The 20,060-nt window shown below is 44.0% G+C and overlaps 1 protein-coding gene across 1 annotated transcript in view; it reads right to left on the bottom strand.

Moving 5' to 3' along the window:
• ITIH5 (inter-alpha-trypsin inhibitor heavy chain 5) overlaps positions 1-19,648 on the bottom strand; it is a 75,118-nt gene extending 55,470 nt beyond the window's left edge. Inside the window, exons 1-2 of the mRNA XM_082619061.1 lie at positions 19,489-19,648; positions 9,757-9,801 (exon numbers count right to left, since the gene is read on the bottom strand). Of these exons, the coding sequence (XP_082475187.1) occupies positions 9,757-9,801; positions 19,489-19,578 (135 nt within the window). The 5' untranslated portion in view covers positions 19,579-19,648. The remainder of the gene's footprint in view (positions 1-9,756; positions 9,802-19,488) is intronic.
• Positions 19,649-20,060: the final 412 nt, after the last annotated feature.

The following is a 20,060-nucleotide window of genomic DNA, read 5'->3' as shown; positions in this document are numbered from 1 at the left end:
AGAATTTAATAAAATATTGGAATTTTAGAAGTATGTGAAGTATATAACACTTTTCTGTTATGAAAAGTTATGTTATGTTTAGATCACATTTCTAGACTCACTGAATTGACCACAACATCAGATTACACCTAAAGAAATTCTCATATTTCCAAATTAATTTCAATATCCACTTAGAGAAACTATACTCTGGGGCTTTTCCATTCAGATGACAATCACATTATTGTAAAATAAGAATCAATACTGAGCTCAAGAAAGTATTTGGGGAATTAGAACCCAGAAATAGGAAAGTCTATGCTAATTAAATTTATCCCCAAAACTTCTGATAAGGGCAGTAGCTAGGCAGTGCGAATTTAAAAGCTGGTTAAACTATTCACTGTTCTCTGTGCATCTATAATACATGCATTTGCTTCTACCTCATGGTATTATAACTCCTGCTAAGTGTCTTCTTCACTGCATGAGCCAGGCCAGAGTGTGGGCAGTGGTGGCGGCAGAGTTCCACCAGACTGTTCATCTGGTGGCTGAACTTGAAGCAGAAAAAAATCTAAACGCATCTGAAAGATTTTCCCCTAGAAAGAAAACAAGTTCTCCAATTCGGTCTGAGAAGGAGGTATTTCAAAACAATGGTTCTTGAGACGTGGTCCTTGGACCAGCAGTGTCAGTATCACCTGGGAACTTATTAGAAATGCAGAACCTCAGACCCCATGCCAAACCTACAGAGCAAGCATCTCAGGGGGTGGGGCTAGAAGTCTATGTTTCAACAAGCCCTCTGGTGGATTCTGAGGGTTGAGAAGCACTCTTTTAAACTAATATAACTAGGTGACACTTCATGTATTTCTGCTAGAATTTTATGTCTATAAATTCAGAGGGCTTGAGTAAATCACCTAAATTATGTCTTCTTCTGAGATCCAAGAATCTAAGTCAAAGTCAAAAGTAAGGAATAAAACTTTGGGTTTTAGGAAATTATTCCTGAAATCAGAAATAATCGATGATTATATATTTTATATATAAAATATATATATGCTTTTATATATATATAAAATATATAATCATATATATATGATTATATATTTTATTTAAAAATATTTTTTAAAAAAATAAATTTATTTTATTTTTGGGTCTTTGTGGCTGCACACAGGCTTTCTTTAGTTGTGGCAAGCGGGGGCTACTCTTTGTTGCGAGTGCGCAGGCTTCTCATTGCGGTGGCTTCTCTTGTTGCGGAGCACAGGCTCTAGGTGCGCGGGCTTCAGTAGTTGTGGCATGCGGGCTCATTAGTTGTGGCTCGCAGGCTCTAGAGCGCAGGCTCAGTAGCTGTGGCGCACAGGCTTAGTTGCTCTGCGGCATGTGGGATCTTCCCGGACCAGGGCTCGAACCCGTGACCTCTGCATTGGCAGGCGGATTCTTAACCACTGCACCACCAGGGAAGCCCTCTTTTTTTAAAATTGGGGTATAGTTGCTTTACAATGTCATACAGAGTAAGTCAGAAAGAGAAAAACAAATATTGTATATTAATGCATATATGTGGAATCTAGAAAAATAGTACAGAGGAACCTATTTGCAGGGCAGGAATAGAGACACAGACGTAGAGAACGGATGTGTGGACACGGCGGGGGGAAGGGGAGGGTGGTATGAATTGGGAGATTGGGACTGACATATATACACTACCATGTGTAAAACAGAGAGCTAGTGGGAACCTGCTGTATAGACCAAGGAGCTCAGCTCGGTGCTCTGTGATGACCTAGATGGGTGGGAGGGAGACCCGAGAGGAAAGGGATATATGTATGCATATAGCTGATTCACTTCGTTGTACAGCAGAAACTAACACAACACTGTAAAGCAATGTTGACAAAACATTCTTTATGAACATCCAGTCTCTTTAGGACAAAATCTGCTGCTTTAGCCGCCGAGTTTGGAGAAGATTTTCATACAGCAACAGAAACTGGACACCTTCCTCGTACACCTTTAGACAGTTAGACCTGGACCTTTAGATCTGGACACCTTTAGACATTTGAGTTTACAATGCTACTTTAGTGTGAGTTGCCCTTGGGCTGGATTTAGTCACTTTGTTAATTATTTCAAACTCTATGCTCTTTCTGATCTCTACTTGCTTTATTGGTTTTGTTTTGGGAACTAAACTTCTGCATATTAGAAACACCCTTGAAATGAAGAAGTTATAGTAAAAGCTATCAAGACAAATCTAAAGAAAAAGAAACTCTCAAGTCCAATCCCCTCGCTTTACCAACGTTAAGACCAGGATAGGGTACTTGCCCCTCGTCACACAGGTGGGAGGTAAGAAATCCAGCATGAGAATATGGAGTTGCTGACTTCCAATCCTGCCTCTTCTGTAGAAGGATTCCAGAGGTGGCCTGGCTGATCAAGGCTTTTCCCAGAGGTCACTGTTAGACAGCAGGTAAAATACAGAACTGCCAAAGCATAGTATATGTAATGCTGATTCAATTCAAACGTTACCTGTAAACCTCAGTTATCCCCCCCGACCACGTTAAATTGTAAACACTCCAGACAGGGCAGGGAGCTGAATCCATTCTGCACTAGTGCCACATTCTGACATTTTCTAAAAATTTTTTTCTTTTTTCATTTTGGTTGCACCATGCGGCTTGCAGGATCTTAGTTCCCTGACCAGGGATTGAACCCGTACCCCCTGCCATGGAAGCGCAGAGTCCTAACCACTGGACCACCAGGGAATTTGCCCCCCCCCAGTTTTTTTCTTATCAGCTTATCACTTCTTTACACAAAAGTTGAGCACTACTAGGGAAAAACTCTTGTTAAGTTTATGTCTTTGATAAACAGAGCATACAGCTCTGGCTGCACGGCATTCCAAACAAAACTGAGCTTCTTCCATAGAGTCCTTGCCCTGTACTATTTCTAAAGTATTTAAAGATCTTCTGCACTTGGTACCCTTGAGATTATCTTTGATGTCATGTTGATTTGTGCTCATTTATGAGATAATTATCACTTCAAATCTCACTGCAATTAAAATGTGAGAATTAGAAGACGCCTGACAAAATGCTAAGTTTGACTACTATGGTATCTTCTTTTGCCTTAAGATTATGGATGTAGCAGAATTTTCCACAACATTACATCAAGAGGAAGCACAATTTATGGTTTGTAGCCCCAAGAGACAGGCTGAGAAAAGTTTCAAGAAACTATTTTAGTTTTACTGCTTCTGCCCAGTTAGTGTTTTCCCACAGGAGCCCCTGTGTTATTTACATGTATAGCCCTTGCCTTTCCGTGACGGCGCTGTCCGCTGAAAATCTATTAACATCAATTATGTGCAACTCTATCCCCCATCCCCGAAAGCTACCCATCCCTTCCCCTGCCCCTCGTGGCCTGTAAACACGTGGAAAACAGGGGCCATGACTTATTCCTTTTTTCTCATCCACAGCTCTCAGCAGAGAATCAAAATCAAAAACATTTGTAAAACTGAATTTTCTGAATCTTGAACAATTAGAGAAAAATATATATCCTCCAAAGGGAAATAGTAATATAGTAGTATTTCAGAAGCACGACTCTAAATTCTATGATGGATTGGGAAGAAATATTACACACGATCTGTTCTCTCAAGGCGCGGTGGGAAGCAAGTGCAAAAAATAGAGAGAAACACAGGAAGATATAGGGAGATATATGTATTTACTTTTTTTATTGGAGTATAGTTGCTTTACAATGTTGTGTCAGTTTCTGCTGCACAGCAAAGTGAGTCAGCTATACGTATACATATATCCCCTCTTTTTTGGATTTCCTTCCCATTTAGGTTACCATGGAGGACTGAGCAGAGTTCCCTGTGCTATACAGCAGGTTCTCATTAGTTATCTATTTTAGACATAGTAGTCTACATATGTCAATCCCAATGTCCCAGCTCATCCCACCCCTCTCCTTTCCCCCTTGGTATCCATATGTTTGTTCTCTACGTCTGTGTCTCTATTTCTGTTTTGCAAATAAGATCATCTATACCATTTTTCTAGATTCCACAGATATGCGTTAATGTATGATATTTGTTTTTCTCCTCCTGACTTACTTCACTCTGTATGACAGTCTCTAGGTCCATTCACGTCTCTGCAACTGACACAATTCCATTCCTTTTTATGACTGAGTAATATTCACTTATTGACTAGAAGACTTTCCAGAGCTCAGAAGGAAGAGAAAACAGTAAAGACCGTAAAAGTAAGAAAAGGCTTTTAAAGAGATGTAGAATTTATATGTGGTGAAAGAAAACAAAAAGAATATTCTAAAAACACAAAAGACATAGAAATGGGAATGAACCATAGCCTATTCCTGGCACAAGAATAGTGCAGTTCAGTTAGAAAGGAGGGCACATGGGGCGAAGAATATTGGCCAGGTACATAAAATCGTGAGGAGACGCACCACCCCAAGGCCAAGCGCACAACCTGGAATGGGAGAGGTTTACGAAAATGTGTCATAAAAGAGAGGATAGAAAACCGTGGTCTTGGTTTTTCCCAAGGCACAGTTCTTAAAAATCCAACACGCTTTCCATATTTGCATTCAACTCAGTATTTTGTTTGAGAGTGTGGGCTGGAAAACAGGGGCCAGAAATCAAGCCTTCCTGTGACAAAATAATGTCTTCATTATCTTTCCTGCAAAAGCGAAACAGATGGAAAAGCGTTTTTAGGCAGGGAGTGTCTTAATTAGCTGCTTGGGGGACCAGAGGTTTCTGTGTGACTCACATGAGTCACTTAAGATCAAGCCACCCAGAAGATATCCTCAATCCCCCAAGACGCCATCTGGAACTGTGACAGGGGAGTGTTTGCCACGGCCTTTGCCAGGAGCCAGGTCTCTTCCCAGAAGATTTATCTTCTGCTGTTTGATCCTGGTCTAAGAGTTCTTTGTCGACCACTAGAAGAAATCAGCCCAAAGAGGGGAGAGAACCTCAGAAACAACCTCATCAGTTCCTCTCACTTTATGGAGCTTGGCAATTGGCTGACTCCAGTCCAGAGATCTTTACTAAACCTGAATGCTTCTTCCTTTTGAGAAGAACACAGCTCATGCTGTTAGTACATGAAGCAGCGGACTTCAGACAGGGCACCTCCCTGACGACTGTATTTACCACCTTGGGGAAATAATTTTCCTTCTGTAGACAGAGGGTGTCATCAGCTCTGAATTGCCTATTTGCAGTAATACATTCTACAGGGCAATATTTCATTATGTTTAGAGAGGAAACACAAAATGCAATTATCATCTTTATTCAGAAAAAAAATTCCATTCTGTATACCCCCTGAAACAGATAAACCATGATGGCTAGAGCTGGGAGCAGGGAGACAGACATGTACGTAGCTATAGCTCTCAGTGAGGTAATGGTGCCCAGCACCACACTACCTGCTAAACTGAGTATATTTTCTTAGTTTCTATATTCTTGATGCTCTGGCATTTGGGGCTCTGATCTTGGAGAGGCTGCTTCTCCCAGGGCCAGCTGATTCGCAGAGACAGCAAGTGACGCCCCTGCGAGCACACTTTTGAGCTACAACCAATCAGCACAGAGCCCTCTATCCCAACCACCTCCTCTACCAAACTCTCACACACCACGCAATATTCCCCCTGCCCCATATCACCCCAGGACCAGGTACCCGACCACTGGGGACTATCCCTGTAGCCCAGAGACTGCCAACATTATTCCAACTACCCAATCCTAGGCTTACGCAGCACGCCTAACCTGACTCATCAATTTCTTCCTGTAAAAACCCGAAAAAAGGCTCTTGGCCGCGTTCTCTCTCTGTCCCTGCTGCCCCCTGACTGACCCGGTGCCTCCCCACATAGCGCTGCCATGCCTCTCATCCCTTGGGACCTCTGAGTATAAACTTCCTCCTTCGTGATGGTCATTTCTGTGTCTGTGTGTCTCACCACGTCTGCTCAAAACACATCCCAGCTACAAATTTTAGAATATCTGCTAGGAAGGGGATGCCAAGACACAGCCCCTGCCATCGGGAGGTTAAAGGATGGCAGTGAATTATTTTAGGAAAACAGGCCAGTAGCTGTTAAGCACCATGGAGACTCAGAAAAAAAGATACTCCTGTTTTTCAAAACGTACACATTTTTGGGGTCTGTGATACCAGACAGCTTCCTTAAAAGGGTATCTACTTGGGGCTTCCCTGGTGGCGCAGTGGTTGAGAGTCCGCCTGCCGATGCAGGGGACACGGGTTCATGCCCCGGTCCGGGAAGATCCCACATGCCGCGGAACCGCTGGGCCCGTGAGCCATGGCCGCTGAGCCTGCGCGTCCGGAGCCTGTGTTCTGCAGCGGGAGAGGCCACAGCGGTGAGAGGCCCGTGTACCGCAAAAAAAAAAAAAAAAAAAAAAAAAAAAGGTATCTACTTAATTCAGAATAAAATCAAGCAAATCCCCAGGGGTCCATGAGCTGGCAGTGATAGGAGGGTACCAGCTGTGGCCACCACGTCCTCGTCATTAATTAGAGTAGAGAACATTCAGATTAGTGTGTCTAGAACACAAAATACAAGGAGACTCGGGTAAACGAGAGCTACAGAGGCAGGCAGGAGCCAGATCACAAGGGGCCATAGATGTCCTCAGAGTTAAGCCTACAGGTGATACAAAGTCACTGAAGACATTTGCAAAAGAGAGTGATGCACCAGACCTATGCTGGAAAGATCATTCTGGTACTGTTTGGATGGGTAAATAAAGTCCACATCACAAAATTATAGTACATGCATCAATAAAAGTGAGGCTTTTAACGTTACTAGATTTCTAAGAAAATTTAAGAGATTGTATAAAACAGTCTGAGCCAAAGGGCCAAGGAAATCTTTTTAACCAAGAATGAAACCTTGAAGGGTATAAAGAACAGATAAACTTATTTATTATTCAGGAACTTAAAGTTTTATATGGCAACTATACTATATACCAAGTTAATAGACAAATAACAGATTTAGGGGAGAACTCTTCCAATTCAGAAGACAGAGTATGTACAGCACACAAAGATCTCCTATATACTGACAATTAGGGGATTAAAAAAACACAATAGAAAAATGGATGCAGAAAAAATTTCACAGAAGAACGACTCTGAATGGCCAATAAATATATGGGGAAAAAGTCCAAACTCAGGGAAATGCACAGTAAAGGAACAATGAGGTATCACTTTAAATCTAATTAAGAGACTGACAAATCAAAAGGAGTAATTATAGCGCTGCTGGCAGAAATGTACATATTCATCACTGCTGACAGAAATGAAATTAAGACATAAGGTACTAGGTGTATTCAAAAAGTCGTCTGACTACGTCTATCAAAATTAAAACTGTATGTGCACTCTGACTCAGCAATCCTCTTACTGAAAATCTCAGCCATAGAATAAAAAGCACCCAAGTATTAGAAAAAAAAATTTTTTTGCAGCATTTACAGGGGCAAAAAAATTGGAAAAATATTGAAAGCTCATCAATAGTAGAATGCTTGATAAACCACCGTGTGCCAACAACCTGTAATATTTTTCACCATCTAAAAGAATGGATAGAGGTAGGCCAGGTGAGGCACTGTTGAGTGAAAATAATAAGAAATAGAAAAATACAATCAGGTGAGAAGGCAGTTGTGTGTACAAGTGACAAGCACAGACTCAGAAGCTAGACTGCTGGGACTCAAAATCCTGGTTCAACCATCTCTTTCGGAAAGTGTAATCTTGGACAAGTGACTCAATCTCTCTGAACCCCGGTTTTCTCATCTGTAAAATGTCTCTATATTTGGTTGGGCTATAACACATGAGGCGCTCAGGACAATGCCTGGCACATGGTCAGCATGCAGGGAACAGTAGCTGTGGTTACATGGTCCCACTGTCTGAAAGCAAATATGAGAACTCTCATACATGCCAATGTACACGAGGGTCCCCCATCTGCCTCATGGCATCTTCTCTATTCCTAACACACTTAACCATTTATTTATTGACTGTGTCTATCTCTGCCCTGCTTTAGAATTCAAGCTCTATGAAAGACAGGGTCTTTTGCCTGTTTCGTTCATTGCTATATTCCCAATGCCTTGAACATTTCTGGGCAGATAGTAAGGATTGAAAAAAATACTTGTTGGGAATTCCCTGGCAGTCCAGTGGTTAGGACTCAGTGCTTTCACTGCAAGCAGCACGGGTTCAATCCCTGGTCAGGGAACTAAGATCCCACAAGCCGCGTGGCTTGGCCAAAAACAAAACAAAACAAAAAAAACCTTGTTGAACGAATGAATATGTGTATCCATGTCTTGTTGGGAGACTACTGTCCATGAGTCTGGTATTTCTGCACATTTTCTGAGAAGAGGCACTGGCTACCTCTGTTTTGTACTACATTTTCCAAGGTATTTGTATGATGAACAGCTCAGGAAGAGAGAGGTGGGGTTTCCCTTCAGAGCAAAGGGCAGGTTGGCTTAAAGTAGAGAATAATAAAGAGAATGTCTCCCTCCAGGGCAAAGATCAGGCAGGCTTAGCGCTCATTACAAAAGAGTCAGGTTCCCTAAACTTAGCGTTTCTCTCTCTTTTTTTTGACTAACATTTATTGGAGTATGGTTGATTCACAATGCTGTGCTAGTTTCTGCTGTACAGCAAAGTGAATCAGTTATACCTATACACATATTCACTCTTTTTTAGATTCTTTTCCCATATAGGTCATCATAGAGTACTGAGTAGAGTTCCCTGTGCTATACAGTACCTCTCTTGTGATAAAACCAACCACATGTGTAGGTGTCGCCTGGCCCTCTCTGTATCATTACATGAGAACTGAGCTGGAGGAAAGGCACCAATCCTGCCACTCTGACTTCTGCTCTTACTGTGAATAATAAATCATCCTTCATCTCTGGCCCAGGAGTCTCCTGTTTTGTGCCAGCATCCATGAAACAGCAACAGACTAGCTTATTGGCTTGTACGTAGGGTAAAAATCTAGACTCTTCACAATTCTTGAGCCGTTTATGTTCACATATGTCTGTGTATGATGATGTGAACATGGACAAAAACATGAGACAATGAGGTTAGCAAACCTGGGGTATGGGGAGTCGGGATTGGGAGGACAGGAGAGGGGAGGGGAGGAAGAGGCCATGCAGAAAACAATGAGAATACAAAGTCCGGGCCCAAATAAAGATGGTAATGATCGCGACATTGGTCATGGTCAATCCAGCCTTGACTCGACCACCAGCCAGGAGTGCGGAGGCCTTGGGTAAATGGCTCATTCCTGAGGATGTACAGAGGAATCCACAGCGTCAGAGCCTGAAGGCATGTCCCCACATTTTGATATGTCACGGCACACACAGTGGGAAGGAAGGACTGAGATCATTTCAGATAAATGCTTAGAATCCTGAACATCTGCCCAACTTCCATCTGGAAACCTCCAGCATGCACTGAGAGCCTGGACCAACTTCCATTACACAAAGCTTTAACCTACAAATGTGAATTCTTTGCTTGCTTTAGCTGTCTACTTCACAACACAGCCTTTATTTCTTGTGTAAGAACATCATAAAAAAGTAAAGATTCACTTAGGTGTTGGGCTTTTTTCTAAGAAGGTCTTTGAAAACTTCACACTGTCCTTACAGTTCTACTAGAATAATCAGGTCTCTTTTCAGAAAGAAAATCCACTTAAAGAAAGTCTTATAAAAGCCTATAAAAGAAAGCCTTACAGAAGCTACACTGTTTCATGTTCGATTTCTTCTACAGGCAATTTTTAAGCTTTGGGGGAGCTGCGAACATAGTTATTGCCTGGTGCAAAATACACAGAATAGCGAGGGGAACAGATTTTTAAGAGAATATACGTGAATATACATACCAGCCTTTGCAACAGCCTGACTTGCCTTGGGACCCTGAGTGCAACCTAGAAGAAGAAAAGAGACATGAAATATGATCATGAGGTCATTCTCATGTGAGTTACATGAGGGGGGTTAAAACCAATTCGAATTCACGCAAAGCGTTATCCAACCTGAAAAGCAGTTTTGACCTGTAACCAGGGAGCATCCAGGCCAGGATTAGAATTCATCCCTCTCAGACCTGGCTGACTGCTGAACCCACGATGTCACACCCCCTCCTCACCTGAGGGTTCTTACATCTGTTAGGGGAAGACAGATGAAATGGCCAGGACAGAGTTCATTAGAATATGTTTTCAGTTTCCATTCACTTTTGGCTTGAAAATTGCCTCTTTGCTGTTGTGTCTGCTACAACGAGTAAACCTGTCAGCTCAACTCTGATGGGATCATTTACTCTGCTCAAAACTCCAGGAAACTCTGGAAGCAAAACTGAACTTACCTTGAACTTTCTTACTGTGTTTTTTGTGGATGATTTGTTATACTTTCCCACATGCAGAGGAGGGGCAGGGGACGGTAATAACATCCTTATTTTTAAAAATCATATAATAATTAACCAGCCCCTCTGGACTAATTTAAAAGTCCTAGCTGGTTGCTGATTATTTCTCATGACACATCACTGTTTAAAGAACAGAAGTGTTAACTACCGCTGCCGTGAGTGATGAATCGGCCTTTCTGGAGGGCAGTTTGACAATGTCGATCACAGACTTGGAAAATATGCTTAGACTGTATGCATGCCTTTTTCAACAGCTTTATGAGGTATAACTTACAAACAATAAAATTCATTCATTTAAAACAATTCAATGTTTTGTTTTGTTTTGTTTTGTTTTTGTTTTGCGGTACGCGGGCCTCTCACTGCTGTGGCCTCTCCCGTTGCGGAGCACAGGCTCCAGATGTACAGGCTCAGCAGCCACGGCTCACAGGCCCAGCTGCTCCGCGGCATGTGGGATCTTCCCGGACTGGGGTACGAACCCGTGTCCCCTGCATCGGCAGGCGGACTCTCAACCGCTGCACCACCAGGGAAGCCCCCGCAATTCAATGTTTTTTAGTGTATGCACAGAGTTGTGCAATCACCACGACAATCAATTTAGAACATTTTTATTATCCTAACAGAAAGGCTCCCAACCCCAGCCTTTGCCCTGGCCCCAGGCACCCACTAATCTACTTTGTCTCTATGGATTTACTCATTCTGGGCATTTCATATACATGGAATCATACCATATGTGGTCATTTATTACTGGCTTTTTTCACTTAGCGTAATCTTGTAGCAGTTATCAGCACTTTGTTCTTTTTTACGCCTGAATAATATTCCATTGTGTGGATACACCACATTTTGTTTATCCATTGGCCAGTTGATGGACGTTTAGGTTATTTCTACTTTTTGGCTATTATTTATAATGTGGGACTTGAACTCTATAAACATTCACATAGAGTTCTTTGTGTTGGACATATGTTTTCAGTTTCCTCAGGCAGATACCTACAGGTGGAATTCCTGGATCATATGATAAATTTAACTTTTAAGAAATAGATAAACCAGTTTTCAAAGTGGCTGTAACATTTTACATTTCCACCAGTATGCACGTCTTCTAATTTAGAAATCCTAGTTTCAGAAAAGCATCCTATGGGGGAAAAATCAATAGGAAAAAAAATGAATGTACAAAAAATTCTTTGCAACTTTTAAAGCAATTGCTAATCATTGGAAATAGCCTAACATATCCTTTAAAAATGGTTTGGTTCAATATATTATGATACATTGATTAATTAGAATATAGCTATTGAAAATAATACTATGGGCCTATATTTACTGACATCAATGTTAATTTTACTGGACTTCTGTGCTGTTCACCAAATATTTCTCCAACTCTCTGCCAGAAGGATTGCATTTCCTGGACCCCTTGTGGGAAGACAGAGCCACGGGACTGGCTCTGGCCCATAAGTTATGAATGTAAGTGGCATCTGTCACTTCTGCACCAAGGATTCGATCGCAGGTGTGAGGTCCTCCAGAACTGCCTTTTCTCACCGGCATAGTAATTAGCAACGTTTGGTATGGTCACTGCTCCATCAAGCCCAAGATCACACTTGCTGCACGGACAATCCAAGATGGACAAGTCATACAAGCAAGAAATAAACGTTTGTCATTTAACTCACTGAGATCTGGGGGTTGTTACCCCAGTACAGCCTGGCCTGGCCTCACTTATACATTCAGCCATATTTTAAGTGATTAAATCAGGTAGCAAAACGCCATCTTTAACATGCTCTCATTTTTGTAAGTGTCTACATGTGTAGAATGTGCCCAAAATGCTAATGGCTGTTACCTTTGAGTGATTAAATTCTTCTTCTTTAAACCTTTTTGTACTACCTCAGTTTTGGACAAATTACTGTGTATCATTTCCAAATAGGAAAAAAACAATAAAGCTATTTCCATTTTGTAAACTAAAAGTATAATAGAAACTGGTTTATTCACTATCCTCTCCTTGATCCCTCCTGAAAATAGGTAATGCTACTGTAAATTACCATTATAAGCCATTATAGAGTCTCCTATTCTACAGACATGGAATAGAAAGAATTAGTACAGGATTTAGGTTGACATCAGCCCTGGCTCCATATGAGAACCAAACAATGACTAGGAGGACACTGGTTTCTATTTCTAAAATGACATGGGATGATTGGGACCATCCAAGGAAAGCCAGAATAAGCGTCCTGGGCAAGGTCTCCATCGGGTCTGCAGGCTCAGCTCAGGCCTCTCCCTTCCTAAAATTGTGGAATAGGCTGGGGACCACTTAAGATAGCCATGGTCAGAAGGGAAGCTCAGGCCTGCTCAGGTATTATGTTCTCTGGTTGATCTAAAGTATTTCTTTGAAGTCTCCTCCTTTGTAAAATAGGTTTTCCAAGAAAATAAACAAGCATTAAGGAGAACAAGAGAGGTTGGTTTTTCACTTTTGAGATGACTATCTGACCTCTCAGGGGATCACGATGGCTACACTTCAGTCCAAATTTAGTCTCAGACTGAACCAGAATCAAAACTTCCTGGTGCCAGCTAGGATTAGAAGTGGAAATGACAGCAATGTCATCTTCATTGTTTTTAGTTAGGAATTCCTGATCCCTTTTATTGTTTGAGAGTTTTCCCATTGCCTTGTAAGAACCTGGGAGTGTGGGTTAAGGACAGGTAAGTAATCGACTCCAGCTTAATGTCAAGGGCTGCCATGAATAGTAATCTCAGAGCATGGACCGCCAAATATTAGACTTAAGAGATGGCTCAAATAGGATTTTTTTTTTTTTGCGGTACGCGGGCCTCTCACTGTTGTGGCCTCGCCCATTGCGGAGCACAGGCTCCGGACGCGCAGGCTCAGCGGCCATGGCTCATGGGCCCAGCCGCTCCGCGGCATGTGGGATCTTCCCGGACCGGGGCACGAACCCGTGTCCCCTGCATCGGCAGGCGGACTCTCAACCACTGCGCCACCAGGGAAGCCCTCAAATAGGATTTTTTGCTCCTACTGAGCTGAGCTTGCTTCTCCAGCATCAGAACAGATGTCCAGACCACAGTGCTTATTGAGAAATACCAGCCATGGTCTTTGCCAACAAGGACCGTACTACCTAACTTGAAAGAAATACACTCAGGAAGACTTAGGAGACGAGGTAATTTTTACAAAGGAAATGGAAAAAAGAAGAGTTCACTATGTTCTCAGATGACCGTGAGAGGCTTTACAATGGAGGGATGGCTAGAAGTAGTTGTGTAGGATGTTTGTTGGAGTGGAATGAAAGGGGAAGAGAAATTTAAAGAGCATCCAGTTCAATACAGGAACCATGCTGAGAAAAAGCTCATAATCTGCCTCTTTAACTCACATGGACCAAGCAGCATTCCCTACCAGGATGTGCAAGGGTGGCTGAAGACTGCGTTTGCACAAAGAATGTAGCAGTAACGCCATCAGAGCTGGGGGATTGGAATCTCCAGCCAGTCCATCGTCAGATAGTCCAACCAGAGGTAAAAAACAGCAGGCACTGCTTAATGTTCGTAATTTGGATAACAGAGATGGTATTTTCCCCCCAGGATCAATCACAGTGTTGGATCAGGATTGGGAGGGAAGAGAAACACCGTGAAAGCATTCCAGAAAATCCACGAGAAGAGGAGTGAACCCTAATTCCACCCAGGGTGAGGGATATTGTGAATACACAGAACAAACACATGCCCATTAGGGACGGACGCTTTAATGACCCGGGTGCATTGAAAGAGGGACAGAAAGGCAGGGTTCATGCCCTCAGGCTGTACTTAGGCCAGCCTCAGCCACACACCATCAAACGGCTGAAGACATGAGTTCCTAGTGGGCTCTGTGCCAGAAATGTATCTACCCGCTGGGCTCCATCTTCTGAGGGCATTCTGAAAACCTGAAACCAAGAGCCCGGAACTCAGGAGTCCGCTGCCTCAGAGATCTGATACAGGACCTGACACCAAACCCAGGGCTACAGGCTGGAAAGCACGGGAGCTGCCACCCATCACCTGGACCGAGGACAGTTAGTCTGGGAGGATCCCGTCTGGGTAATTCTCAAAAGTTCTCTTCCTTTGGAGAAATGTTGCTGCAGGTTGTCCTGCTATGAACCTCTTGCCATTTGGGGGGGCCCATAACCTCAGCAATGGAAGAAGAAACTTCTTGGGGGGGCTGAAATTCCAAACAATTTTCCAGGCAGCTGGAAAAACAAAAACAAAACCCAAACCAACTAACCTTAGGCAAGTCACCTTGTTTCTTTTAACCTGTGAGAAACAAGAGAAATGGATCTGGCTTGTGGGAAGATAATGAGGAGGGTGGGACCACCCCCACCCCCACAAAGAAAGCTCAGGTCTCCATCCTATGGCCCCATTTTCCTAAACGGACCCTGTGCTCCTTAGATACAGAAAGCTTACAGGACCTCCAGCTGGACCTCTGACAGCACGGTGGGCACGGCTGCTTTACGTTAGCGCATCCAGGACTTTGGGAGAGCATTAGTTAGGAACACGAAGTCACATACGACTCATCGCCCAGCTCGCAGGGCTCCCCCATCCTCCTCCCCACCTCCCCCCAGAGAAACCAGATATGGCTGGCTCTGGCTCGGGAGTGAGTACATCTCTGGAATCTCTCCCGTTAATACCCTTCTTCCTCATCCAGCCTTAGGACTCCATTGCAACGATCACACCCGTGCACATAAAGGAGACATTATTGAGTGGTCTGGAGCTCACAGAATCTTTCCTTGACTTTACTTTTCAAAGCGTTAAGAAAAAACGAAAACTGGTCTTGATTTTCTTTGTTTTCCCAAACGCAAAGGTTCTGAGTGAGAGACTATAAAACTTAAAACCGCAGAAATGCTCGATTCAGGGAATTAGAAATGTATCACCACTGTGAGTGCGGTACCAGAAGCCTACGCTGAACACAATCTATGTGCCAGGAGCTACAAATTAAAATCGTATTTAAACAAATTACATTACATTGTAAATATGAAAGTGGCGGTCTTTGGAGGCGTCATTGAGAGCCCGGCTTGGCATTCAGCACTCCTGGGTTCTAATCTAGGCTCTGAAATATCACTTGCGTGCATCGCTTCCCCTGGGTGGACTTCCATAGTTCTCCTGGAGCATGAGCTCGCTGAGGCCTTCCTTGCAGTGGCAGAGATTCAACCAGGCTGTGCCTAAATAACCAAAATAGCTAATAGGACCTGAGTGCTTACTATATGTAAGTGCTGTGCCTGAATCAACTCATTTTATCCTCACAACAAACAGAAGCAGAAGTGGGTTTGTTATTTTTTTATTTAATAGTTTATTATTGTTTAGAAGCTAATAAAAGGTAAGCATCAGGATCCTTCACTTGCACGGTCCCTTAACAAATGGTGGTATTCGTAGTGTTTGTCAAAATGTATCATTTGCTGTGATTTATTTATCCTTCTAAATAAATGTTTATTTTAGCACTTTTAGCATTTAGAATTTTCCTTTAAGAGGGCTTTGCCCATTATATAAACTTGACTCCACTCTTGAAACTTAGGTCCACCCCAGCCTATGAGGTAGGAACCATTAACAACGCCATCTCGCAGGTGAGGAAACGGAGACCCAGAGAGGTTGTTACTTGCCCAAGTACACACAGCCAGTAAGTGGTGTGACCCAGATTTGAACCCAGGCAGTCTGGTTCCACTTGGGGTGCTCTTAACCATATACTTTATTGCTTCTTATTATTTTTACACAGAGCTCCTAGCAAACTCTCCCTGACACTCAACACTTGGTGCCTACTATTATTCTGTAAATTAAAAACTGCTTTTGTAATAATGGGAACGCAGCTCCATCCTTAGTTAAAGAAACCATGTCAGTTTGAAGGACTTCCCTGGTGGTCCAGCGGTCAAGAATCCGCCTTCCAATGCACGGGACGCGGGTTCAATCCCTGGTCGGGGAACCAAGATCCCACACGCCTCTAGGCAACTAAGCCCGCAAGCCTGCGTGCCACAACTGCAGAGAAGCCCGCAAGCCACAATGAAGACACGACACAGCCAAAAATAAATAGATAAAGAAATATTAAAAAAAAAAAGAAACCATATCAAGTTGAAAGCAGGCTGATTTTATACAAGAGTCTTGCTTTTTAATATTGATTTCCTGAAAGATTCTTTCAAAGCTGAATTAGTCTAAGTGTGGTCCATGCATCACCTGCATCAGGATCATCTGGGTCCCACCCAAACCTAGTGAATGGAAATTGATGGGGGTGGGGCATAGGAATCTGAATGTTTAAAGAGCGCCCTGAGTGTCTTTCTGCAAGATGAAGTTTGAAAACCACTGCTGATAGTGGGTTTATTAGACTACGGGTAACACTGTTTACAGATGAGGTGGAGAGGGAGGAAGGGACTTGAATCTAGGATATTATTAGTAATATTTTCAATTAAAGGTATATAACAAGCTAATAGGCAAGCTGCAACACAAGAATTGCAACACAAGCTAATATGCAAGTTCAGGTACATTAAAATTTACATATTCATTGACATTTAAACATTGTTCACCAAATACCATATGATATCACTTATACGTGGAATTTAAAACTGGACATAAATGAACCTATCTACGAAACAGAAGAGAATCAGGGACATAGAGAATAGACTGGTGGTCGCCAAGGGGGAAGGATGGTGGGAGAGGTTTGGATTGGGAGCTAGGGATTAACAGATGCCAACTATTATATACAGAAAAGATAAACAACAAGGTCCTACTGTATAGCATAGGGAAGTATATTCAATATCCTGTGATACAGGGAGATCAGCTCGGTGCTTTGTGACCGCCTGGAGGGGTGGGATGGGGAGGGTGGGAGGGAGGGAGATGCATGAGGGAAGGGATGTGGGAACAGATGTATGTGTATGACTGATTCACTTTGTTATAAAGCAGAAACTAATAAAAAAATAAAAAATAAAAAAAAAATATCCTGTGATAAACCATAATGGAAAAGAATATGAAAAAGAATGTAAATATATATATGTATAACTGAATCACTTTGCTATACAGCAGAAATTAACACATTGTAATTCAACTATACTTCAATAAAAAATAAATTTAAAAAATTGTTCACATATAATTTTGAAGACCATAATTATTGAGACCAGAGCACTAACTGCATTGCCAGGCACCATTCTAAGTTCTAAGTATATTAACTATTTTAATCTTCAAAATCCTTTTAATTAAGTAATCTCATCATCCCCATTCTCAAGAAGGGTAAATAGGGGCTCATAGATGTTAATTAACTCCCCAGTAAGTGCAGAGCCAGGATTCAAACCCAGGAAGTCTGGTTCTGGAGCCTGTGCTCTCAAATCCTACATCTTATACACACACACAAAAATTTTTTTAATAGAGTAGGGATAAAAAGGTAAAATCGCAAATTTTCACAGAACTTTATATTTGGAGTCTTTTCTGATTTAGTCACTTTCCAGATGAATAAATAGTGCCGTGAGTTGACGGCTGCATGGTCACTAAAATGGGCTAAACCTGTGTTCCTCTATTCAGGGAAGTTCAGTGTTAAGCCTACTTGGACTTGCAGATGTCAGAGCTTTAATCCCTCCTCCTAGCTCATAAACAGAATCTTTGTTTCAGTGCTTCCCACATTCTTCTCCCTCCGCCCCCTAAAAAACGTTTCAGGATCTTTACCCTAAATTCCTACCCTCAGCATTTCAGCTGCCCAAGCCTAACAGCAGCCACCAACATTAAGTGCTAACACCGTTCCCAGCACCTTAGGTGTATTAACTATCCAATCCTCATCACCCTGTTCTCTCCCACTTTTCACAGAATTGGAGATTGAAGCACCCAGGACCTTGCTCGGCGTCACAGAGCTGGTAAGTGCCAGAATCAGGAATCGAGCCCAGGCACCAAGTCTATGCCCTTAACCACTGGCCAAAACAGCTACCATTTCTTGAGCACCCACTGTATACCAGGTCCTTTACATAAACTAGCAGCTGGATCCTTACAAGTATGCTCAAGAGGAGGTGTGTTCCGTGCTGTGATGGACAGTAAAGGAAGGCTCAGAGAAGGTAAGCAGCTTGTCCAGGCCACACAGCTGTAAAGGGCAAAGGAGAGACCAGCCTTTCTCTCTGGATCCAAAGCCTGCATGTTTCTCCTCCACCGCACAGCCTCCTGGAATTTTTATGGGCTATTCCTCCTGACAGTCCTACAAGAGAATGACCATTTCTTCCATTTCACAGATAAGCACATCCTTGAGGGAGTGTCAACATGAAAGTAACTACCGGATGTTTAGGTAGATTCTGTTTTCCAGATCTGCTCTTCAAACCAAGGTGCTGGGAAAGGGGACACAAAGTATACTTGCTTATCTCTTCTTCCCATCCTGTGAAAGCATGCTATCAGCTAAACAATTTAAATACGTGTGTGTAAACAGCACCAGGGGACGTAGAAATGCACTGTCTACTTTAGAAATGCACTGTCTACTTTAATCAGGACAGAGCCATTTCTCCCTATAAGGTCTGGGCTTTGAAAACTGTTCCAACCTGGTTTATACTCTTCAAAGAGCTTTCCTATCCATGGGGCATTGTACTGAGATTTCATATTTGCAGGTTTCATTCACCTGTGAGGTTAAGCCATTTTAAAAACCCTGGCAGATACACAGAATATTAGCCAGGGTAACTGAGACCCTTTGGTTCTTGATCCTCTGCTCTGCCCATCATCTGGCCACCTTTAAACTGCTAAAGCATTGATAAGAACCTGATGGAAAGTCGTGTTCTCCCGGTTTTCAGATGGGAAAAGCAGAGGCTTCCAGGAGTTTGGAACTTTTCCTAGATGTGCTTTCTCTCTGGAACAACTAGGAACCGACAGCAACAACACACTACCCCACACACGAGTCTTAAAGAATCCTGTAGTTAACTTGGGGCTCTGGCTCAGAAATGAACAACAAAAAACTAGCAGAAACCCGCGCAGGTAACAGGAGCCAAGGAGATTTGGTCCTGCAGGACTCTGAAGTGGCAGACACAATTCTGCAAGAAACTTCGCCAGCCAGACGCTCTCCTCGAGGGACCAGTAGATGGGGAAGTTCCCGAGCAGAAGGCTGGGGACAGAGAGGAGGTGGAGGGACGATGTGACAGGAGATGGGGGTGAACCCTCCCTCTCTCGCGTCCAGGAGTCTGTCCGGCAGCCACGCGCCCGAAGGAGGCGGTGGAAAAGGGCGGCAGCCCGCGTCCGGGGCCCGCCTTGGGCCCCCCCGAACTCCACTTACTTGCTCCGAAGTGTCCCCCCAGCTCTGCACCTCTTCCAGCGACCCCGCGCAGAACGGCAGGGCCAAGCACAGCCCGAGCAGCGGGAGCATGGCGGGGCCAGGGCGGTGGCACCGGGACGCGGAGGGACGCGGCGGGACGCGCGGGGTACAGCGCGAGGCACAGCGCTGGGCTCGCGGCTGCGAACGCGCGCGGCCCCGCCCCCGCTCCCCCTTGCCCCGCCCCCGCGCCCCACAGGCCCCGTCCCCTGCACGCCCCGCCCGGGCCCCTCACCACCACAGACCGCGCCCCACCGCGTACCTCCCGCCCGCGCCCCGCGCACCCCTCCCCGGCCCCGCCTCCGCGCCCTCCGGCCCCGCCCCCGCGCCCTTCGGTCACTCCCCCTCGCCCCTCCGGCCCTGCACTCCCGCGAGACCCCGCCTCCGGCCCAGCACTCCCGCGAGACCCGCCCCCGTCCTGCCCCGCGCCTCTGCACCCACGCCGGTTACCCCCCCACCCCTCCCAGAGCGCACAGCTCACACCCCCTCCCTTGTCCCCTTCCCCACAACCCATAAGCCCCGCCCCTCCCTCGGCT

Source organism: Mesoplodon mirus, assembly GCF_964341445.2.
Source record: "Mesoplodon mirus genome assembly, chromosome: 4".
Classification (NCBI taxonomy): Eukaryota; Metazoa; Chordata; class Mammalia; order Artiodactyla; family Ziphiidae; genus Mesoplodon; species Mesoplodon mirus.
This window is presented reverse-complemented; position numbering and strand designations above follow the sequence as displayed.